The sequence below is a fragment of the Podarcis gaigeae genome (assembly GCF_964106915.1).
Source record: "Podarcis gaigeae genome assembly, chromosome: 7".
Classification (NCBI taxonomy): Eukaryota; Metazoa; Chordata; class Lepidosauria; order Squamata; family Lacertidae; genus Podarcis; species Podarcis gaigeae.
Window position 1 is genome coordinate 48,981,113 of NC_139683.1, and position 24,626 is coordinate 49,005,738.

A 24,626-nucleotide genomic window follows, 5' to 3' on the forward strand; every position below is an offset into this window, starting at 1 on the left:
ACTGTATACAGTAACATAAAATAAAACAGAATAAAATCTGACATGATGACATCTATCATGAAAACTAAGAACCATCGGGTTCGAAAGACCTGGACAAATAAATACATTTACACCTGTGGTCTAAATATAGCTAGTTTTGAAGTTTGGCACATTCTGGCTTTAAAAACACGTTTTTCCATTAGCATTCCATAACGCGATCGGGCTGCCTTTCGAAACCCATCGCCTCTCTATTTTCCTCCTCCTCCTCGTCTGGACGCGCGTCCACAATCTCCGGCAGGCGGCGGGGTCGCGCGCGCATGCGCAGTTCAGCCTGCGGCTCGCACTTGGACTGCGTGCGCGGCGCCGAGCGCGTAGCAGCAGCAGCAGCGTCTCCTCAAGAAGGAGAAGTTTTCCATTTGTCCATCGGCAGCGGCGGCGGCGGCGAGGAGCCGCGGCTGAGCGCCGCCATGTTGCTGTCCGCTCCTTTTCGGGCCGCCTTCGCGCGTTCGGTAAGGAGGGCGGTGGGCTGAGGGAAACGCCGCTTCCTGCAGCGCGCTGGTCGGGCGTCCCCGGCAGTGTCGGTGGAGGGCAGTAGCGGCCAAGGGCATGGAGGCGGCCCTCGCCTTCCTCGGGTGGAAAGGGAAAGGGAGGAGCTTGATTCGGTTTCTGCCCCGCTCCCGACGAGCCTAGCAGCCTCTGCGGCGGAGAAGCGGAGATGGCGGGAGGGGTGGACAAGGGCTGGGCGGAGGGTTTGGTGGGGAGCGGGGTTGCTTTACGGTTACCGCTTTGGGGTCCATGCTTTCCTGGGAATTAGCCTTATAAAAGAAAAATAAACCATACGAGGAGAGGGAATGGGCTGCGGACCGCGGGGAGGCAGGTAGATGGGAAATGACGAACGCCGTCGTCTTCTTCACCTCCTGAATGCCACCCTCCTTTTTTGGAATGGCTGTTCTGCAAGCAGGAGCGACCGTAAGGGTTGCGTTACACGTTTGTCGCGTGTAACGTGAAGTCAGGTCTTGGGAACGTTCAAACTACTGCAAGTGACAGCGTTAGACCAAACTCCTAATCCTGTCAAATCTTGATAAAGTTGTGGATAGAGAATTGGAAGCGCAGGTTGGGTGAGCATATGAGCTCTTTTTTCTGCTGGGCCTTTGCACTTGGTTTTGGAGCCTCACAAGTGGTGGGGTCCTAGGAAGCACTTTAAATCGATTCCGGCTTTAGATAGATTCCCTGGCAGGCCCCTTTTAAACATGTAGGTCTGTATCTGTCCTGCCTGTTTCCTCATCGGCACTACCCTCCTTGTTGTCTGTTTACTTGCCCAGACCTTGTGCTGCGCTGCTTTATCGTTGCTGCTTTTCCCCTCTGACCACAGACAAAGGCTGCCCAACAGACCAGCAACACAAGCCCTGGGTGAGCCCAATGATGGCAGGAGTCCTGTGTTATACCTAAGAGATAGCTAGTGAATAGGAAGCACAGTGACTGGAATTGGTATTCCATAGCAGGGGCTACTGCTGAGATGAACAGCATAAAATCTAAGATAACTTGGACTGTTGTGTCACTTTGGTTTTTAAGTACCGTAAATACATGTTTTTGACATGTGGGTGATGAAAGAAGAGGGCAATGTGTATTTCTTAGCATGGAAAAGGAGTTCCCTAATAGGAGTTCCCTAACCCACAGGTGGCGCTGTGGGTTAAAGCCTCAGCGCCTAGGACTTGCCGATCGAAAGGTCGGCGGTTCGAATCCCTGCGGCGGGGTGCGCTCCCACTGCTCGGTCCCAGCGCCTGCCAACCTAGCAGTTCGAAAGCACCTCCGGGTGCAAGTAGATAAATAGGGACCGCTTACCAGCGGGAAGGTAAACGGCGTTTCCGTGTGCAGCTCTGGCTCACCAGAGCAGCGATGTCACGCTGGCCACGTGACCCGGAAGTGTCTCCGGACAGCGCTGGCCCCTGGCCTCTTGAGTGAGATGGGCGCACAACCCCAGAGTCTGTCAAGACTGGCCCGTACGGGCAGGGGTACCTTTACCTTTACCTTTAATTGCAGGCAAAACGGGATCGGAAACAGTTATAGAAATTACCACAAGAGCATTAAGACAGTTGCAAGATTGATGAATTTCTAGTGCATTTTGAATTATTTTTTATAAAAGGAACGGTCTCATTCCTTTTTAAAGAGTTACTTTAAATAGTAGAGTTTGCATACAACTTTATTGAGCTGTTTTCATGAAGCATATTAATAGTTGTATGTGCATACAAATTTCTGTATATAAATGAATAATATAGGTCGGTCAGTAGAGCAGGAAACTCTTAATCCCAGGGTTGTTTGAGCCCCACATTCGGCGAAAGATTCCTGCATTGCAGGTTGGACACTAGATGATCCCCATGGCCCCTTCCAACACTACAATTCTGGGATTCTACTTTAATAAGACAACATTCCATTTAATTTAAAATTAAAATTTGTTTTTGGCACCAATCACATAAGAATCCTGATGTATCAGATCAAAGGCTTGTCTAGTTCAGCATCCTTTTCCCCACAATGGACAGCCAAAGGGCAATGGAAAGCAGGACACCAAGGCCATAGCCCTCGCTAACAAGTGGTATTCAGACGCATATTGTCTCTGAACTTGGCATATAGCCATCATAACTAGTAGCCATTGATAGTCTTATCTCAATCATTTGTCTAATTCCCTTTTAAAGTAATTAAATTGGAGTTAACATGTCACTACATCATGTGGTAGTGAATACCATAGTTTGAACTATGTGCTGTTTGAATAATTAATTTCTAAAAACAGTAGTTTTTAGATGAGCAACAGATTCTGGTGCCCCTGCAGAAAAAAAATTGATTGCCTAACTATTTGTTTCTAAACACTTGTGTTTTTTTACCTCCTACAACTAAAGTTTGTGGGAGGCAGGGTTGGAATACGGATGTGGCTATTTTTAGTCCATGTTTATCATCCCTTCTCTAAAGTTAGGCAGCAGTTTAGGAAAGTATTCTGATGTTCTCTCACAGTGATGCACCATGCTGTTCAAATGCATACAACTGCTGTTCCTTCTCTTTTGTAAACTTGAAAAGGTATATCAACACACACCTGAATTCTTGCAGCAGTGTGCTACCAGACTATTTCTCAAGACAACCACTAGGAGAGAGTATATAGTGGCAAATAGGTATTCCAAGATAAATTCAGGTTCATTTTTGTTGCTTAGCCAGAAGCCTGTAGATAGCTTCTCGTTAAGTTCTATGTTTTGGCAATAGCTATACAGTAATGGGCATTGATAATCTGTTTGTTCATATTAGTTATTGTACGCTTGCTTCATGGTAAAATTGCCTCTTGCCCAAGACCTGCCCAAGCATATACTGTACTTCTTTTCCCGTTTCCTTCTCTATGACCTCTTAGCACATTGATTTTCAATGTTTTCCTACTACTGCACTTTATTTGGGTACTATTTATAGCAATTTCAGTGATTCAAGTAATGTGCCTTCTTTAGTGCTGCAGCACACTTTGGTAGTCTTCTATGACCACTTAGTTGTTAGATAAGCATGCTGTTAGATCAAAATTACTGGAGGATTCCAATCAAGCATATTGGTGTGAGACAGTGGATTGATATAATGGCTGAGGGTGATAAAAGCTTTGAAAACTGATGCACAAGCAAACTTTACTGTGGTTTTGTAGTTCCTGTGGAAAAGAAGTATTTGAGGCGGTTCTCATAGGAGGGTCACAGGCAGGCTAAAATCATGCCCATCATCATCGTTTGCTCTGAGCTTCCAGTTGGTAGCGCCATCATGAATTATATAAGTTGTTTAGGAGCAGAAGGGATGGGCAGACACAAAACTTTTTTCAGGTGGGTTAAATATTGGTTTCTCTGGTATTCCCTGCTTTTTTTAAAATGTGGTACTCTATATGTAAGATGTAACTTTAAAACAGATGCTTACCTTCTATAAAATGTGCTTTGTAGGTGGCACAGCTTCGCTCTCTTCATGCAACAGCTGTACGCAATGGTGGTGGTGGAGCTTTATTTGTGGTAAGCAATTTGTATGTACAACTAAAGCAGATGTAACTGAAAATTGAGAAATGTGGTTTTTATTGTCTTTTTTATCACTTGTCCTCCACAGTAATATCACAATCCATTTTTCTCAGCAAATGTAAGACTACATTGATAATATCTCTCCTTTTTATATTAATGAAGATGAGATTTTATGGAGAGAGAATGTATTTGAGTAACTCCATATGAGTTCAAAAGCTTTAATTATTTCTGTTTATTTGGGTGTTGGAATAATGCATCTGTTCTGCAGTAATGGTGGTACTGTTAACCTGGAAGTTAACCTGTTTCAGCAGGAAGTTTTTGTGGGTCATAATTGTAACTTTGATACCGTTGTTGCTTTATAGATTGTACAAACAGTGCTTCTATTTGGCTTTATTTCAAAGACTTGTATCTACATTTTCACTTAACTGTACAGTAGAACCTCTACTTAAAACCGCCTCCACTCGCAGACATTCAGAGTTGCGACCGCGGGAAACATGGAAATAACCAGTGGGTTTGCTGCCGTTTCTGCATGCGCAGGGGCTATTGCCATTCGCAGACGCAAAGGAGCGGCAATCGCCATTTGCACATGCGCAGAAGCGGGTGATCGCTGCCCGCGCCTGTGCACAACGGCACCTCTCCCAATGACCCGTTTCACCATAAGGATGGGCCTCTGGAATGGATTGTGGTCGTGAGTAGAAGTTCTACTGTAACTGGAACCTGTAAATAGACAGGCAAGAGAAATTTGGCATGAAGGCAGCAAAAGAGTTATCACAACATTAACCCCACTCGGTAGGGTATGATGAAATGTCAATAAGGCTTGATAAATTTTGCCCATGTTGTATGACTTTACAACACTTCTGATGTTAAGTCCTGCTGTCTAGCTTAATGGTGGAGTACATGCTTTGTATGCAAAAATGTCCCAGGTTCAACCCCCTTGACATTTACAGGTAGGATCAGGAAAGACTCCTTGCTGAAACCTTTGAGAGCTACTGCCACTCAGCATAGACAATACTGAGACAGTTTGACTGAATAAAAGGCATCTTCCCCTAATATAGATGACCTGCTGATATAAAGACAAAATGTGCAGTGGGGAAAACTACACAATAGGGGACCATGGGTCTAAATGTGCCTATATATGCTCAGAAAAATAACATGAACCATTCTTTATGATACATGACTCCTCTATGTGTACCTATATTGCAATACATAATTATACCCTCTGTAGCTCTTTTGTATTCTCAAGCAGAAATTATTGCTTTTAATTTTTATCAGGCACTTAGCTACTTGAACTTTTAGTGCTTTTTTTCTTTACTTGAGATGTAATTATTATTTATGTATATAATGCCATCAATATGCATAACACTTTACAGAGCACAAAAGTACTGGTCCCTGTCTCTGAGGAGCTTAACTAAACTTCTGTACAGGGAAAACAAAGACAATGGGGAGGGAAAAGAAGGCAGCAGTAAACACACAGAATGGTGAAGCTGGAGGGGCAAACGTCATGGGCAGGGATATATTGGATATAGTGGAGAGATGAGAAGGGGAAAGACATTTGAAGGTGAGAGCAAGGTGTATGTTCTGAATGTGGGAACTAAGTAAAAACCAGTGAGGGGATTTGGGGAGGAGTGTCTCACAATCAGAGCAGCAACAGAAGTGAACAACTTTGGCAGGAGAGTGCTGGAAAAGAAATGAGAAGGCAAAATTTAGAAGACCAGCAAGGAGAAGATTGCGCTATTCTATATGAGAGATGATTAGGGTATGAACCAGAGTCTTTGCCAAGGAGGCAAAGAAGAAGGGCTGTGGAGGGAGTTGAGTAGGAAAGAAAAAGGCAACATTACAGGAATAAGCAGCATGCTCTAGGAGTTCAAAGATGGAAGGTGGTAGGTAGTTGGAGAGTGGATCAAGGGATGTTTTTTCAAGAAAAGGTGCACTGTAGCAGTTTCAACCTGCCTGTACTTCATACTATGTTTCATGCTAGGAGATATTCTGGCTGTCCCGTTTGGTATTAACTTGGCTTGGGGACTATGAAATAGTAAAGTGATAGTTAATTTTTGACTAATCAGCTGACTGTTGTACAATCCCTACAGTTTGCATTGCGTTTTTATTTTTGCAATCCTTAAAGCAAATTCACCAATGTTGATACTAGTGGAATTTACCTATAATACTTATACAGGGTTGAAGCTCTAATTCCCTAAAGTGTTAGTCTTTTAAAAAAGCTTTTTTCATATGATTAAACTGCAGGGAACAGTATTTTATTTCAGTCTGTTTGAAATAGGCTGACCAGATGTATAGGAGAAAGCAGCTCCTGTATCTGTTGAATAGAAGACATTTTTTTTTCACATGCATCTTTTCATATTTGCACGAGAAGCTGTGTTTGTACAAAATACCATCTTCTACATAACTATTAAGGTAGAATAGTCTTGTTTTTGCTGCATCTGACATATGTGTTCTAAATATGTGTAATTGTTTCATTATTTTGTTTGTACAGCACAGAGATACTCCTGAAAACAACCCAAATACTCAATTTGATTTCACACCTGAAAACTATAAGGTATGTCATGATACTTGATAGGCTGTATCTTTACAGAAAACTGATTTTTTTTTTTTTTTTTTTGCTATTGTAATGCTTATTTTCTTTAACAGCGAATAGAGGCAATAGTAAGCAACTATCCAGAGGGACACAAATCTGGAGCAGTGATGTCAGTCCTGGATCTAGCCCAAAGACAGCATGGATGGCTACCTATATCAGCGATGAATAAGGTACTTCATTATTTCAGGAGGCAAACCCTCCATGGTTAAGATATTTTCAAACACATTCTTAGATATAATGATCAACAAAAAGATATGGCAGAGTTTGAGAAGCTTATATTGAAGTTCATCAATTATTGTTAAATTATGATGCAGAGGAACAGGTCAAGGAATACATTCTCAAGTGGGCTCAGAATATTGGTGAAAATGTTCTGATGAAAGTGTAAGAAAAGTTTCGGCTATTGGTTTGTAAGTTTTTGTTAAATATGGGAACAAGCAAGAACCATTTTACAGTCATACCTCGGGATAAATATGCTTCAGGTTGAGCGCCTTCGGGTTGCTTCCAGGTTTCCAGGTTTCACTGCTCACGCATGCGCAGACGGTCAAAATGACGTCATGTGCGGAAGTGGCAAAACATGACCTGCGCACGCGCAGACACGCTGTCACGTCTTACGTTCTGTTCGGGACGTGAACGGGGCTCTGGAACGGATCCCGTTCGCATCCCGAGGTACCACTGTATATGCATGGCCCCAGTGGTATATTACTCTTGCGAAATGACATAAAATAGTAATTACCCAGACACCTTCTGCAAAAAGAGGGTGGTTTTATCATCTTAGGTGGAAATGCGACTGGGCAAAAAAATGTTTGAGAATGATTAAAGACCAAAAGAATAGGTTTCTGGTATACAGAGTTCTGCTACACGTTGTTGTTGTTGTTGTTGAATTACTTGGATGTGTCAGTAAAACATGACATTTGGAAATGGGTGCTTATTAGCTGCATCCAGAATCCTATACGAAGGGAACTGGAGCGCCATCAACATCCAGTCCATCACAGAGTGGTATAACAGATGTTGGGGAATATATCCTGGTAGCTAAGCTATCGTATTTACAGTGAGGGGGGAAGTATTTGATCCCCTGCTAAATTTGCCCGTTTGCCCTCTGACGAAGAAAGGACCAGTCCATAATTTTAGTGGTAGGTTTATTGTAGCTGTGAAAGACGGAATAACAACAGGAAAACCCCAGAAACCCAGAAGACAAAAGTCAGAGATTGATGTGTAGATTAAGAGAACAGAATATCAGACAGGTCAACTTTTGGCTTATATAGCTTGCCTATATTCGATATTTCATTAAGGCAGGTTTTAAGGGTTTAAAAATGTTTTGAGTGTGAGACCTGAGTTTGAGTTTACAGTTGTTTGAGCATGAGAATTGATCTGTTTAATCATTTGCTTATGTGATTATTGGTCTTGAGTTAAGGAATATTGTACATAATTTCTTAAGGCCCTTTGGAATGTCCCTGTTGTTTATTTGATCAGTTGTATGTATGTATGTATGTATGTATGTATGTATGTTTGTATGTAATCATTATTGTGTATTTTTGCATATGAATCATGTTTATAATAGTTGGTTAGTCTTGTACAAAATGTAAAGCACATTATGTGAAAGAAGCTATACCAGTGTAAGTAGTAGTAGTTATTAAAAGCTTTACTGTCTATACTATGGATTTCTAATAAAGTTGTGTCATGAAGAAATCTTCTAAAAGACTTCTGTATCTGAATAAAAGTGCACTGACTGTTCCTATCCGACTACGTTGCTGATGTACTATATGCAGGTCAAGGGTAGTGCACTCATAGGTATACTAAAAGACAGAATAGGACAACAGGGATGTGGTTTTTTTGGTGCTGCTTTGAATTATGTGGTAGAACATTTTCTAGTTTGTAAATAGTTTTGATAGTCTGTAAAATGGTTTTGAATAGTCTCAAATCTAGCACTTTAAAATATTTATTGATAATTTCTACCAGTGAGTTCATGGGATTAAATCATGGCCTGTGGATCTACTATTGTTGTTGGATTCAAATTCCATCATTCATACACCAAAGGCTTTCCTAGCTGGGGCTGATGGTAACTGTAGTCCGGGTCATGGACTATATTAACAATAACACCTTGTTAATAATTATTAACAATAAACCTTGTTAATAATCAATCTTGGAAGAACAAACGCTTGAAAAAAATGCACATTTACTATCACATTTTGTGGGAAAAAATTGTTGGTTAAGAAATACAAGGATTCATATCATCGCTGGCATTATAATTGCTTTTCAAAATGTTGGTATTAGTTGAAACTGCTCATTTTATGTCCTGAAAAAATAAAAGTCTTTTATTGTTACAGGTTGCTGAGATTCTAGACATACCTCCCATGAGAGTTTATGAAGTAGCAACCTTTTATACAATGTATAATCGTAAACCCGTTGGGAAATACCATATTCAGATCTGCACCACTACGCCTTGCATGCTGTGTGACTCGGATAGCATATTAGAGGCCATTCAGAAGAAGCTTGGTAGGATATGTAGCTTACTTCTCTTATGTGGGGTTCTTCATTTACATTGTACTACCTTTTACAGAGGATTTGGTAAGGCTCCAGAACATTTTTAATGTATAGTCATTTTCTCTGCAACTACACCTTTTTCTTCCTGGAAATGAAAGTAAAGAAAGTGTTTGGAATCAAACTAAAATGTGAAAACCTCATCACTTCAAATAATAGTGTTTTAAACTGATACTGAAAACACTTTAAATGAGAGCATAGGAGCAGGCCTGCTTAACAGCAGTGATAATTATCTGCATAACTGTAAGCCCACATTACAACTAGAAATTGTATGCCCTTCTCTTCTGGGGACATCAATCTGTTCTGAATAACAGGTTATACAGTATATACGACTTGAAATTTCAGGAAATGCTGAAAAAAGGAGGTAAATGTCAGGACCTGACAGTAAACATAAAAATTAAGGGAGCCTAATGTTTTCAACATCCCCTCTCCTAATTTGCTTAAAAATGGCTGTGGCTGTTTTAAAGATATAGTTTCTATAGCTTGGATCTTTGTCCAGGTCTGACCAGACATCATCTCTCACTCTACCACACCTTGGTCAGTAACCTTTTGAATGTTATGAGACAAGTACAACCTTTATGGATCTGTTCAACAACGGAGAGAAACATTAAGTTTTCACATCCTGACACTTTGCTAAATATATTACAGTGGTGGGGGTGTAGCTGTCATCCTGGCAGGATGCCACTGCCACACAGGCATTCATATAATGCAGCCAACTGCTTTCAGTTTTATAAGGTCTAAAACAGCTATAATTTTAAATATCAGTCCTTATTCAACAGTGCATGCACTATAAAACTAGATTCTCCAGCCTGCTCTAACAGCCAGATCTTTATAGTCCTGTAAGTTTGAATGCAACCCCTGCTGTTAGATCAGGCTGGGGATCACACACAGAGCACCTGTTTGCACACGATTCCCAACTTAACTAAACAGACACAATCTAGGCATTTTGTCCTTGTTTATATTTAAGGAAATCACTATGAAAATAGTGTTTGAGATTACAGACACACATACATCATTTTATTTGTATTCCTCCTTTCCATAGTTCAAACCATGCTCAAGGCGGCTTACAACATGAAAAAATACGCAATTACAAACAACAAAAGTGGTCATAAACAATAAACATACAACAAAATTAAACAATTTCCACATAAATCCTAATAAGATCTAAAACAAAGATATTTTTTAAAAAATATAAATAACAGCAACAACCTCCCGCTAAACAATACCCCAGCCCAAGAGTGTTCAGCAGCCTCAGCTTGTGTAGCTGGAGTCAGTCAGGGCCCCGGCCTCCCAGGGCAAGTGGGAAAAGGCCTGCAAGGTTCTAATGCTTTGTTTTTGCTTATGTCCCTAGGTATAAAAGTTGGAGAAACAACACCTGATAAACTCTTCACTCTGATTGAAGTGGAATGTTTGGGGGCTTGCGTAAATGCACCAATGGTACAAATAAATGATAACTATTATGTAAGTACAAGTGGGTCCCTCCATCAAAATGTTGCAGTGTATCCATGGGGTGCATTTGTTGTCTGATCCTGTGGCTTTAGGGGAGATGAATACACAAACACTAGCATCAAAAAAGTAGTCTCTTCCTTGACTTGACTCCAACCTTAATATAAAGTGCAGCTGGTCTGCATGCAAGTTAATAGAACACAAACCTTCCTCTCTGCAAGGTGGTCTGAAGTAGCAGTTCATGCAGAGTGGCCTTTTCTTCCTCCTGAGAAGTATGGAGAATTTTTGACTGGTAATATGAATCAAGGGACGCAGGTGCGCTGTGGGTAAAACCTCAGTGCCTAGGACTTGCCGATCGTATGGTCGGCGGTTCGAATCCCCGCGGCGGGTCGAGCTCCCGTCATTCGGTCCCAGCTCCTGCCCACCTAGCAGTTTGAAAACACCCCTAAGTGCAAGTAGATAAATAGGTACCGCTTTATAGCGGGAACGTAAACGGCGTTACCGTGTGCTGCGCTGGCTCGCCAGAGCAGCTTCGTCACGCTGGCCACGTGACCCGGAAGTGTCTGCGGACAGCGCTGGCTCCCGGCCTCTTAAGCGAGATGAGCACGCAACCCCAGAGTCGGTCACGACTGGCCCGTACGGGCAGGGGTACCTTTACCTTTACCTTTTTAATATGAATCAACTTCAGCCCCACCTCTGACGTGCAATATTAATAGTTGTATATGGCAGAGCTGTCATAAGCTTCTCTATCTCTCTCTCTCAGCACATCCCCCAACCTGCAACAACCCTGCAGGGTTGTTGTAAAATCTTTTATCAGCTCAATCTGCAATGAGAGAAATGGGTATCACTGCAGATTTGCACACGCTATTTGCTTCATCCCAATCCTCAAACCTGCACTAGGGTGTAATATCTCTGAACAACGCTGAAGTGTAATAACCACTTGAGCTTGATTTGCAGCATACAGTATGACTTTATTGCAGGGTTGTCATAAGCCCCTCTCTCTTAGCCACAACTTATTCTGTCCTGTACTACTGGGACACTTAACTAGGTTTGCTTTGGAATTTGCACGGCAAAATAGTCCCCAAAATTGTAACAAAATATTTGCATTAAAATAATTAGGGAGCTCCTGTTCTGATATCCTGGAAGAGGACAATGCTAGCAGGTTAATTCATTTCATTCCCCCTCCCTCTCCCAAACACAGACTTTTGTTTCCCCACCAGATACTGAGTGTGCTCAGTCCTCAATAAGCTGTTAGAAGAGGGGTTGTCCTGTACCCCTCCTTTAAAGTGTACTTCTGCAATACCTCTTGGTGCTTACCATCTGAGTTTACTATTCAGAGTAACCAAATATAACCCAATGTAATCAAACTATGTTTATCCAGTTTAACTTATCCTGTTTTTTCTTTATTTTAAGTGTACTAAAAGTTGTTTCCTCACAGAAATAATTAAGTGGATTGTGTGTTTTTTATTGGAAATGAGCTAGATTTGAACCAGTTTGTATTCCGTGTTTGCTGTGTGACAGTAGCGTATTGCTGTGAGCATTTGTTCCCATAACCATATTGACAAATTGTAGGATCTACTAGACAGCAGGAAACCTGCCCCACTTAAAAGCTATAATTATGCCTACATTTTTTCAAGGGTTAATAGAATTACCACAGAGTGATACTTTTAGTCCCAAAAAAATGCTGTCATACTTTTTTAAATGTCAGGAAATGTTTACATTTTCCTTATTTCACATTTCAGGAAGATCTGACAACAAAAGACATAGAAGACATAATTGATGAACTAAAAGCTGGAAAAGTTCCAAAACCTGGACCAAGGTATTTTATTCATTTGTACCATATAATAAATACTAAGGAAAATTGGGAACGGTAACATCGTATGTAATTAGCATTACATATTCTTTCCACAGCAAGTTGCAAACATATCTATAGATATGGGAAACCAAATATAAACCTTTATTCCAATGATGCTTCAAGTTTATAAACTTTAAGGGTCTGTGTCCTAGTTGCCAAAATATTTCATTGAAATAGCTGAATTCACAGCAGTATTGAGTCTTGACCAAACTTCAGAGAGATGGGATTGCTTCTAAATATAATTGTGTGTTTATTCAAGTGTTTATTTGACAGGCTTACATCTTCACTTCTTTACAGTCAGGAGGCTCAAGCTAGTTTTACACTGCATAGATTTCAGATCAAGTGCCTTCACTGGCTATACAGCACTCTAAATAAATCAGATTCACTGATTTGTGGCAATCATTTTGCAAGTTATAGTCAAATTGTGATCCTCTCAGACATGAAATTATTAATTTTTATTTTTGAGAAACAGTATTTGCCGCATCACTTTCTTTTGTAATTTGATTGTATGCTTGCTACAGAGGAAGAATGTTATGCCAGTGAGGTACAGTGCTAGACTAAGACCAGAGAGAACCAGATTCAAATCTCTGCTCAGCCATGTTGCTCACAGGAAGACTGGGCTGGTCTCATATATGCTTAACCTATTTCAGTGGGTTGCTGTGAGAATAATATGGGGGTCCTCAGAAAAAGGGCAGGATAAAAATGTAATAAACACACAGTAATTTAACAACTGAGGGTTTTTTCCCTAACATTCAGCTTGTAAAATTCAACCTACATCTTTGGTTTACAAGACACAGCCTGATCCTATACTCAGATGTAAGCCCAAGTTACTTCAGTGGAGCTATAAAGTTGAACATGCAAGAACTACAACTGTGCTTAGAAAGTAGCATGCATACATTGGCTTTTGAACTTGTTTTTAAACTTGTGACTAGGTTCATGTTTTCACAAATATCCAGAACTAAAGAGGTTTGAAGAAAATGAGTGACTTCTGTTTACCCTTGAAGATGAGTAGTGCAATGGAAGTAATGCATAAGTTAATTGCTCTCTCTTTTTGCAGGAGTGGGCGCTTCTCTTGTGAGCCAGCTGGTGGTCTCACTTCTCTGACAGAACCACCCAAGGGACCTGGTTTTGGAGTTCGGCCAGACCTTTAAGACTATTGTTCTAGCTGTAAGGAACTACTTCAGAAAATAAAATCTGAACTGCATACAGATGAAAACATGAGTTCAGTTGCTTACAGTCTGGTATAATAATTTTACTTTAATATAGTTACCTGAGATTAAAATTCAAGTTTTATTATTGTTTATATTTATTAATTTTGTTATAGGCAAATGGAAAATGCAAGTCATCCCCAAACCAGGGCTATTCTAACCCATGTAACACAACACTATATCAAAACAAAATAAAAAAATTTCTTCCAGTAGCACCTTAAAGACCAACTAAGTTAGTTCTTGGTATGAGCTTTCGTGTGCATGGCACACTTCTTCAGATACACTGAAGTATACACTGTGTATCTGAAGAAGTGTGCATGCACACGAAAGCTCATACCAAGAACTAACTTAGTTGGTCTTTAAGGTGCTACTGTAAGAATTTTTTTTATTTTGTTTTGACTATGGCAGACCAACACGGCTACCTATCTGTAACTAACACTATATCAATTTTACATAAATTTGAAATTAAAATAAGAACAAAATAAAGTCTCTTTAAAAAGCTTTTATTATATATATATATATATATATATATTTATATATATATATATATATATATATGGTACATAAATTATATAAATCTAACAAGCAGTCAAAAAAAATTGAGTAGAAAGGGGGGTGGGAAAAATATTATATTAACAGAGACCAAACTGCTGTGCAAGTGGAATGTATACATAGCTAACTTGTGGCCCTCCAGGTATTGTTGAACTTCTACTCTCATCAGTCACAGCCAGCAAAAGCCAGTTTCAGGGATAATACAAGTTGTAACCCAGCAGCATCCAGAGGGCCACAATTACCCATCCCTGGCCTTAATAGTCAAAGATAGTTGCACCAGATAGAAGTTTCAGGTACCCACACAGTGTAGGTGATTTTGAAGATATGACTTGTCCACTGGGTACACTGAGGGGACAGATGTTTTCAATGCCATATAATTAATCTCAGGGCTACTAATGCAAAGACCTGTGAATTTAACACAGAATACTGTGTTTAAGGTGTGTGCTTTACAATGTCCTAAAATAATCTGAATGCAAATTGTAATGAAACAAGGGCACGATTAAACCTAGTTTCTATTTATTGCAAACTGTAATTTTGGGATATTCTCGTAACTAATGTGTTTGACAGCACTAGCATTCATATAATTCAGTATGTCCAATTTAGGAAGATACCAATGTAAATGCAGTTTATTCTATTGAATAAGCATTGAATATTGGTTTTGTGTTGCTGACCTAACAAAAAACTTAAGTTTGATATAAGTACTTACAAATTCTTAAACTCCATAAAGACAGAACTAAGCCCTGAGCCAGAGTTTGCATATTTTCACTTTTATAGTATACAAATTGGGAATCTTTCTAATTCCTGTAGATTAGACTCCTTAGATTCCTTGCCAATCTTCACTTTAAGTTACTTGAATCTGTTCAGGGTCTATTGTTTAGGTATTCATAATATCTCTCTACTTGTGGTACACTAATTAGATTAACATGATGTGCAGACCACTCCGTCTCAGCGTAGAAGATAGATTTTATTGTTACATCCTGGTCTTTGATTATATTAAAAGTGTTTTGCTAAGAACTAAGGGACACGGGTGGCGCTGTGGTCTAAACCAGAGCCTAGGGCTCGGCAATCGGAAGGTTGGTTCGAATCCCCCCGATGGGGTGAGCTCCCGTTGTTCAGTCCCAGCTCCTGCCCACCTAGCAGTTCGAAAGGACGTCATGTGCAAGTAGATAAATAGGTACTGCTCCGGCGGGAAAGTAAACAGCGTTTCTGTGCGCTGCTCTGGTTCACGAGAAGCGGCTTAGTCATGCTAGCCACATGACCCGGAAGCTGTCTGCAGACAAACGCCGGCTCCATCGGCCTATAGAGCGAGGTGAGCGCGCAACCCAAGTCATCCGCAACTGGACCTTACAGTCAGGGGTACCTTTACCTTTACCTATACTTCAGAACAGTGAGCTGCGAGTTATCAGGCTGTCAACGGGGGATGTTTAATGTAAGAAACCAGAACTCAGATAGGGTAATACACTGCGTAATCTGAAGCAGATTTTAATGTATGCTCCTCAAAGTAAAATATTTTGAAATGACTACATTACCATTCCGCCGTTCCTCTCCAAACTTCATTCATGAAGTTCACTTACATGTGGTGAAAAAAACAAAAAAGTAAGTTTTAACTTTAAATGTGTATGTTATGCAGCTAAACCTACTTAAATTACTAGATACACAGTGTACTCTTGAACTAGAATTGCAATCTACAGAGAGAAGTTAGGAGATTATCTTTAGATTCATGATTGCTTCTGCACAATCCTCCCAAAATTTATTTTTAAAGCATCTAAAAGCTGGTCTTGTGAGGTTAGACAGATGTTTCTATTCCTTACAGCAACTGTATTTAATCATGTTTTAGCAGTGGCTGTCACTAACTTGATGGGGGGAAAGTCCAGGACTTAAAACTGATACGTATTTGGCATGCGTGGATGAAAAAGCTATAACCAGTTAATTGCCTTTCCAACAAAGTATCACCTTTAATAAACTTTTAATTTAGAATATGTTTTAATTTCTGATTTTCACAAATCGAATGGTAATTGTAAATTGCACCTACTATGAACTGCAGAATGTCGATCCCAGAATTTTATGCTTCTGGACATGTGCCTTATTGTTGGTGCCTTTTATGGGTTTATGCAGTATCAAAGGTCTGTGAAACCGGGCCTGTGCTTATGACAACATCTGTATGTTTGTGAACAGTAGCCTTCTAGTATCCTGACGACAATACACAGTATCCAGTTTGTTTTATAAAACTTCTTATGGGAAATCTCTTAGCCTGGTTCAAACTGAACTTGAATATATGAATGTTAAACCAAAGCATAGAGTCTCAAAAAACTAAATCCAATTCTTATGGTAAATTAACCACACCCACTCTGCTTTGTAAATATTGCAAAATTTATTTTTTAAAATAATAAGAATATAAGACTGTTGCATCAGGCTAAAGTCCCATGTAGTCCAGCTCTGTGTTCACATATTGTTGAGCAGATGTTCACGAAGCCCACAAGCATAACCTGAGTGCTACAGCTTTTTCCTCACCTGCAAGTCCCAGCAAATGCCTATTAAAAGGCATGCTGCCTTTTGACAGTGGAGGTAGTACATAGCCATTGAACCTAGTCCTTGATAGCTTCATCACCCATGAATTTATCAGTTAACTCCCATCAGGGTGCTGAGCTAAAGCTAACAAACTCCAGTGAGTCTACTACATAGAACACAAAGTCTAGTACTATGTGTGACAGCTTTTGATAGTTAATGATATAACCTTACATCATTATAACAAGCCTTGAGCTACAAACTCTTATGAAAAGCCACTTTCTAAAGAAATAAAACTCATCCGTCCAGCTGCTTGGCAGTAGTTCTGAGGAGAAGGCATCTTGACGAGATCAGGCTCTTGTCACAGGAGTTTCTAGGTGTCTGTCTGCATATAGGACGTGAAGGGGACTACTCCAGAACGCTATATATCACATTTAAAGTTGATCTAGTATTTTATCAAGTTTGTGACTCAAATGGGTATAATTGTACCACTAGTTCACGTTCCCAGCTATTTTTCCTAGTCAGAACCAGTGACGTGAATAGTACTACCAGTACTACGCGGTACCCTGCTATACTAGGCTAATGCCAACTATCTACTCTCAACCGGTTTTCGTTTCAAACGCGGAGCTACCTCGTCATATCGCTTACTGAGACCACACACCACAAAAAACGGTCACAGCGGCTGCACGCTCTGCAGTGGTGGGGAGGCTAATTCAGTCCTCGTGCAACGTGAACCGGTGCTCGGTTGTCTTTGCAGAAGCCCTTGTTCCCCACGCGTTAGCCCCGTGAGACTGTAGTCCTCACAGGGGAGCAAAGCCCTGCGTACTGCTGCCCCCCCCCCCCGCAACCTCCGCGCTTTTATTAGGATGCGGCGGAGCCACACACACCAGCCGCGCATGCGCGTTCGGTGTTTATGAAAACTCACTGCGCCACCGCCGCCGGAAAGCCCTTCCCTGGGGAAGGGAGTGACCTGTAGGAGTGGCTCCGGGGCGAAGATGCCTCCGTTCGCATTCGGCCCAAGCGAGGAAGCCTAGCCCGCGCGTTCCTTTTCTTACCCGTAGCCTGCCTCTTCGGACCACCGCCGCTAGTATTTCCAGAAAGTTCCAGCAGCGCCACCCGAGAAGGAAAAACTAGACGACGGGCGCGCATGCGCACCAGGCACTCGCTTTCTGTCTCCGCCCTCTAACCGTGTCAGGGCCCGTTATTCCTTTTATTTTCTCCCTTACATCTGCGTGGTACACTAGGGAGAAAGTAGCATTTCTTATGTGGAACGCCGAGGAATTCTGACAAGAGGGTGATTATGACGTTGGCTCTTACTCTCGTGCCCTCTAAAATCCTCCCCCCCCCTTCCTCTTTAACGCTCACGGCGGCGGCGCGTGCCTACCCGTTTCTGTTGCCCTTCTGCAGGTCACGTGATGGGCGCTTCAGCCAATCCGCGTGGAAAGTCACAAACCGACGTTCTGACGGGCTTGAAAAGCGGAGGGGGTGGGGGGAGAGCGAGCGAGAGGGGCAAGGGAAAGGGGAGCGACTGAGCTGAGGGGAGGGGGCGAGAGGAGAGAAGGGGTGTCGTCAAAACCTGACTCTTGCCGTGGCTTTCGGAGCGGGGTTGAGACTCCAGGCGCCGCTGACCGGCAGGGGGTGGCTGCGGAATTCGGATCTTCTTTAAAGGACGGCGCTTCTTGTAAAGAGCCACCTCCCTTCCGCTGAGAGAAGGTAAGGAGAGGAAACCACCAGTATCTCCACCGCAGACTCCGCGGGGGGGGGGGAGGCGGGGAGGGAAGGAGCAACGGCAGTTACGCGAGTGACACCCCCTTTGTAGGACACCCCCACCCCTTGTAGGTCACCCCCTTTACAGGTGAGGGTGGCAAGGAGACACTAAAGAAGAAAACAACTGCTCTAGAAACGGCTTGGCGCCGCTCTGAAATCCCCCCTCTTCCTTTCCTGGTGTCATATGTACGTGCGTGTCTGTCAAAACTCCCTCCTTTCTGCAAATGGGGCTCCCTTTATGCAGCCTATTCTGTGGCGGAGGTGAGTGTATAGAATATATATGTGCCCCTTTCAGTGGGTGTGGGTGGGTGTGCGCGCGCGGGGGCGCGCACGAGCGCGAGGCAGCCCACCCTAGTCTGTAGCACCCCCTGAACCTCCCGTGAGGCGGGAGGGAGCCGCGGTTCGTATAGAAGTGGGCTCCTTTTTGCTGCTGCCTGTTCCTGCCCTGCTTGCTTTGGGTGTACATTTAAAAAGCAGAGAGAGCGAGAACACTCCCCCTTTCTTGCGCTGCCTTTCCTCGTAATGGAGGTACTGCAACCTCTTTGCCTACATGGAACACGCACGAGCCCTTTCTGAGGAGATCTCCTGACACACCTTCCTTCGGTGCGTCGTCGTGCCTTCCTTCCTCCCTCGCCGCTCCCCCCCCCCACCCGCTTCTAATACTGTGCACGAGGACTGTCAGCCCGAAGAAGGGGCTCTTTCCATCCGGCAGCCCTTTGGCTCCCTCGATCCCAGCCTGTCACTGTTGTTGCTGCAGCTGGAGCCATGGCTGCCGCTGCTGTCACTGCTTCTCCCTCCTTGTGGGGCTGTTTCTCTGATACGTGGTTTCTCTCGTATTCCCCGCCCCGCGCTGAGGCTTATATTTTTGTGAGTGAGGACAGGATAATCGCGTTCAGGAATAATAATAATAATGCTGATAGGACTGAGTTCTTTTGGTCTGCAGCATTGTCAGCCCTTTCTAAAGGGAAGAGGCAGTGTTGAGCGCGCGCGTGTGTGTGTTAGCGCGCGCCAGCGTGTGCGTGTGTTTCGACAGGCTGCTAGGGGGAGAGAAAGCAACAACGAACGTGCAGTAAGTAATTCCTTTTTCAAAAAATGGTGCTTCTGGAGCGTAAAGGGAATGCTATTGCCAGTATCATTCTGATGGCTCATGTTTAAAATTCGTAGAGCAGATGACAGATCTTTATTTTAAAAAAGGTTATGCTAGTGCAACACGTGTGTAATTCGCTGGGATCATTGAACTTTATGCTTGAAGTCTAAGATAGTACAGCCTCTTGTGCTGAAGATTTTTAGTGCTGTGTCTTTGTTAACTTTTGACACTGCTATTCCTGCTTCAGTGTTTGAAAGTGAAGAGCATAAAAGCCACAGTAGTACAGTATTAGTAAGTGTATATTGCATTGAGAGCTTGAAGAGTTTGACTTGGGTGCTGTGTAGCCTTGGACAATCTCTTACCCTAGTAGGTACAGTACTAGGGATGAGTGTCTGGTCCAGCTTCTTCCTGTCCACATGCTACTTTATACCACGCATACAATTATTACTGGATGCCACATGCAGAAATAGGTGTAGGTTAGTGCAGCAAATGTTTCATAATTTAAACAGCATTTTAGTATTTTTTTTAAAAAAAGCATAGGCCTCATGCAAATGAACCCTCAGTAGCCTCCCATGTTTCCTAGCTTTCCAAGCTTGGACAATATTTTTTCTGTAGTCAAATGCAGCAAGCAGGTAGTTCCTGAGCATGAAGCAAAATACACTCACTTCTCTGGGGGACAGAGAAGGGGGGTTCCTTGTATGTAGATCTATGTCACTTAGAACCACCAATTATGGTAACCTCTGGTGATCATAAAGGAGGCAGAGCTGCCCAGATATAAAGTCTTGGCTCAAAGTCTATTTAAAAATATACAGACCATTACTTTCTTCACCTTCTGGTCACCATTCTGAACTCATCATTGAAAACATTATAAATGTTAGTTGCCTCCATAGTTAGAATTTACTTAAATTTCCCCGCGTGTTTTACTAGCCTTATTGAATCTAGCTACAGAAAATATTCAAATTCCTTCTCAAGACACCTTGTTTCTATCTGACCCAGCTCTCTTAACCTTTCTAACATGTTTGCCTGTCCTGTGATGTGCTGTGCTCTTGCTCTTATTTGAACCTGTTCAAATAAGCCTTCCCCTGAATGATTGACCAAAGTTGAATATAGTTCAAAATTATGGCTCCCTGACACCATATAATGTGGCATTAATACTCTGCAGTTCTTCCTAAAATGTCCAGTCATTTAATCTCCTTTGTTTATGGATGCACTGTATCTGTTGCTCATCTGAAGCCTTGTTCACTTATTGACTTTTTTCTTTGAACTTTTTGAGAATTTCATATTCTGGATGATTGAAGAAACCTATAGAGGCTAGCATGTGAAAAGTAGAAATTTAAGTTCTAGAATTGGCTTCCAATTAAAATTAGACAAGTGTTTCATTTTCTTGCTTTTAGCCAGCTACTGAAAATGTCTATATTTAATAGGGCATCCCCCCCAAAAGTGTGACTCAGCCATTTTATAATGTACAGTATACTGAATTTGTGCAATTTTATGTTTTTAAGATTTGTTTTTACATTGCTGTGTGTACTGTATGTTCTTTTTTATACCTTTATTGTAGAGTGCTTAAGAAACATTTGTTGGGAAGTGGTTTATAAATTCTTAAAGTAAGCAAATAAAAAAATAAGTCTGAGGAGAATTATACTGTGACACAAACTTTTGTTTGTATTTTTTAAAAATAACTTGGCCATTTAAAAAAATCATTATCTTCAATAGTCATAACATTTAAATATTATTTACACTGGAGATACACTCCAGTGTATCTGAAGAAGTGTGCATGCACACGAAAGCCCATACCAAGAACTGACTTAGTTGGTCTTTAAGGTGCTACTGGAAGGAATTTTTTTGTTTTGACTATGGCAGACCAACACGGCTACCTATCTGTAACTGGAACTTTCTCCATGCCTGTAACTCGTTGCTGTGATAATCAGATCTCTGACATTCTAGGGGTATAATCTGGAACTTCTGATCAAGCAATTCATGTGCACTGTGTAAAGAAAATATTTAGATTCCTGTATGGTTCTCTCTTTATGCCTACAAGGATATTAAGCAAGATTGTTCACTTTTTCAGGATGGACAAAAAACTTATTGTTAAAAATGATACTGCTCTATTTATTTATTTATTTATTTAAGTTATTTATATACTGCTTAATCATTAATATTTCTAAGTGGTGTACATAAAAACAAATTATGTATACATTTAACATATTTTGATTGGTGTTAGATACCATCTGTAAAACATCTTTATCAAATTTTATTTTATTGCCTCATAAATAAAAGCTTCCATACCAGGCACAAGTCCAGCCCCACATTGAACACGTTGCAGTAGTCTAGTCTTAAGCTTGCCAATGCATGAATCACTACAGGCAGGCTATCCTTGTCCAATAATGGTCATAGTTGGTGTACTAGCTGCAGCTGGTGAAAGGCACTCATAACAGCCAGTGCTGCCTGAGCCCTGAGTGACAAAGATGGATCTAGGAGAACTCTCAGACTGTGCACCCATTTTTCCAGACAGAGTTACTCCATCCAGGGCAGGCACATGACCATTCTCCCAGACACTGAAACCACCCACCCACTGTGCTTCCTATAATTTTCTTTATCCTGAATATATGACTCTTTTAAAAAATGGAGTTAATTTTGTTTTATTTCACAGCCTTTTTATATTGCTAAACCTTTAAGTGGTTTACAGAAATATCAGTGGTTTACAGAAATAAAACTATCAACAAATGACAGTTTTAAAATGGTTATTTAGAAACATTAAAATAATAATAATAATAATAATAATAATAATAATAATAATAATAATAATAATTTGTACCCTGCCCTCCCCAGCCAAGACCAGGCTCAGGGTGGCTAACAACCGATATAAAAACAAATTCATCATCAACCTTTTATTCAACCGTCAGTCAGAAAAAAGTACATTTGTCAATACACAGTTAAACATCCAGGAAGATTTTAGAGCTTAGCCAACACTAAAATGGGCTAAACAGATAGCCCCATATCAATACAGTCAATTATAGTCTTGCGACGCTTAAAAGCTAAAAAAAGAAATTTGGCCACCAAGGAAGGTATAGCTCTAGTGACATTATTCAGCAAGTGTAAAACCTGGTTTTCTCCGGGTAGGAAGCTAAATTGACATAGGAGTGGATCTATAAAATTTTGTCTAAGCTCTGCATAAGAAGGGCAAGTCAAGAGAATGTGTTCGGTGGACTCAACCACACCCATGGCACAATGACAGGTTCTCTGGGCAGATGGTACTCCCCTGTACCTTCCCCACAATATCGCAGAGTCAAGGACATTTAATCTAGCCGCTGTAAGAAGTCTGCGGTATTCCACATAGTGGATTTCTGCAAGGTAGGGGGCTGGCATGGTCCGATAAATCTGGTCCCCTAGGAACATCCCTGGTTTTACCTGGGCTATGTCCTCTTGTCTAGCAATGTCACTCAGTCTCCGGGAGATCACAGCTCTAGCTTGATTGTACGTCATAGACTCAAAGTAAAGGTGAGACAATCCGCAGGACTGAACCTCGTTAATGACCTCCCTTTCCCACGATGATTGGAAATCGTCCCTCAATATCAAGGGGGCAATACCCACTGGTTTAAAACAAAGCTTGAGCCATAGCCAGAGCTTCGTCTTCAAGGCCACATACCGTAGAGCTTGCCAGCCGACCTCTAATCTCATAACCGCACCTGCTACCGAGGGGGGAATCCTAAGGATGGCTCTAAGGAATCGCGTTTGAATAGAATCCAGTTTCAAAAAATCCCTACGGGAGCCTAAAGAGATGCCCACCAAAAGAAGGGAGAGGACTTTTATAAAAACAAATTGATTGAAATACAACTTAAAAAACAAGAGTAAAATGCAGCATTAAAACATTAAAATGCAGCCTCATTTCAATGAAAACAAAAATCAAAAACATTTTTTGGGGGATGAAAACGTCAAGTCTTCACCAAGGCTAACTATCCAGACTGGTCCTACATGGGCCAGAAAAAAGCCAGGGAAGTCCCTAAATAGGAGTTCCATCACAGGAGGAGAAAGGAAAAAAGAAAGAGGGGAAGGGAATCAAATTGATTCCAAGCCAAAGGCCAGGCAGAAGAAAAATAATTGAACAAAACTATTAAAACACATATCAGCTTTCTATATGTCTGGATAGGTTTGCCTAAACTAAGCAGGCGCCAAAAAGAAGTACAAGTAAACAGTAAACAGGGATTTCCAGAATGTACGGTATATTCCGCCACCCTAAAATATTGATTCCTTACAAGTGTAGAATGAGTGTTATGTAACTGTCAGTTCCACAGATCAAAGTGGTTGATTGACTATACAGTGGTACCTCAGGTTAAGTACTTAATTCGTTCCGGAGGTCTGTTCTTAACCTGAAACTGTTCTTAACCTGAAGCACCACTTTAGCTAATAGGGCCTCCTGCTGCTGCCACACCGCCGGAGCACAATTTCTGTTCTCATCCTGAAGCAAAGTTCTTAATCTGAAACACTATTTCTGGGTTAGCAGTCTGTAACCTGAAGCATATGTAACCTCAGAAATGGATGTAACTATCCACAAGCAGCTGGAGTAGGAGAGGACAGTGGGTGAAGAAAGAGCTGCGAGTGGAGGAGGGCCCTTTTCCTATTTGGGAAACTCAGCAAACCTGTGGCACCTGGGTGTGAGAGTGCAGTTGAATGGGACACAGCTGTGGGTACCTTGAGGAAGTACAATCCACCTTGGGCCTGCCCTTAAAATGCAAGTCTAGAGATGATGTCTAGAGTGATGTCCACTGTTTCCAGGATCTTGTCTCACTGTGAGACTTTTGTGGGTCAGCTGAGAGTTGTTGGACCGTGGTTGAGAACCCAGAGGCTGGGAGGAAGGGTGTGCCAGAAGGAAAATGAATATATTTGTATTAATGTAACTTTTTATATGTAACTGTATTTCTGTAATATTTTGTTAAAGTTATCTGTAGCTGCTTCATTTTTTTTGTACACTGTTTAGAGATATTTTTAATATATTAAGCGGTATAGAAATCAATCAGTCAAGTGGTAAAAGGCATTTCTTGCCACTAAGGCTACCTGATCCTTTGTTTACAAAACTGGATCCAGT

General features: G+C 41.5%; 2 protein-coding genes across 7 annotated transcripts in view; both read left to right on the plus strand.

The window, feature by feature from the left end:
• Positions 1–281: 281 nt before the first annotated feature.
• Positions 282–13,640, plus strand: NDUFV2 (NADH:ubiquinone oxidoreductase core subunit V2). The gene is made up of 8 exons (XM_083746812.1): positions 282–488; positions 3,927–3,992; positions 6,484–6,546; positions 6,639–6,755; positions 8,910–9,078; positions 10,475–10,584; positions 12,312–12,388; positions 13,482–13,640. Exons 1-8 carry the CDS (start codon positions 297–299, stop codon positions 13,573–13,575), a joined length of 888 nt encoding a protein of 295 aa, XP_083602938.1. The 5' UTR covers positions 282–296; the 3' UTR covers positions 13,576–13,640.
• Positions 13,641–18,264: 4,624 nt separating this feature from the next.
• The window catches only part of ANKRD12 (ankyrin repeat domain 12), a 49,425-nt gene continuing 43,063 nt past the window's right edge, over positions 18,265–24,626 (plus strand). For 5 of the 6 annotated variants that reach the window (XM_083746720.1, XM_083746719.1, XM_083746723.1 and 2 more), the window contains exon 1: positions 18,265–18,402. The gene's annotated coding sequence lies outside the window, so the exon portion shown is untranslated. Of the gene's footprint in view, positions 18,403–18,435; positions 18,718–24,626 lie in introns of those variants that run through there. The other variant, XM_083746722.1, reaches the window with a different exon arrangement.

Bases quoted from the DNA above. Each gene is read 5' to 3' on its own strand.
- NDUFV2 (XM_083746812.1), top strand. From the start codon at position 297: ATGCGCAGTTCAGCCTGCGGCTCGCACTTGGACTGCGTGCGCGGCGCC. The intron at 3,993-6,483 runs GTAAGCAATTTG...TTGTTTGTACAG, and splicing joins GTGGTGGAGCTTTATTTGTG to CACAGAGATACTCCTGAAAA. The intron at 6,547-6,638 runs GTATGTCATGAT...TTTCTTTAACAG, and splicing joins TCACACCTGAAAACTATAAG to CGAATAGAGGCAATAGTAAG.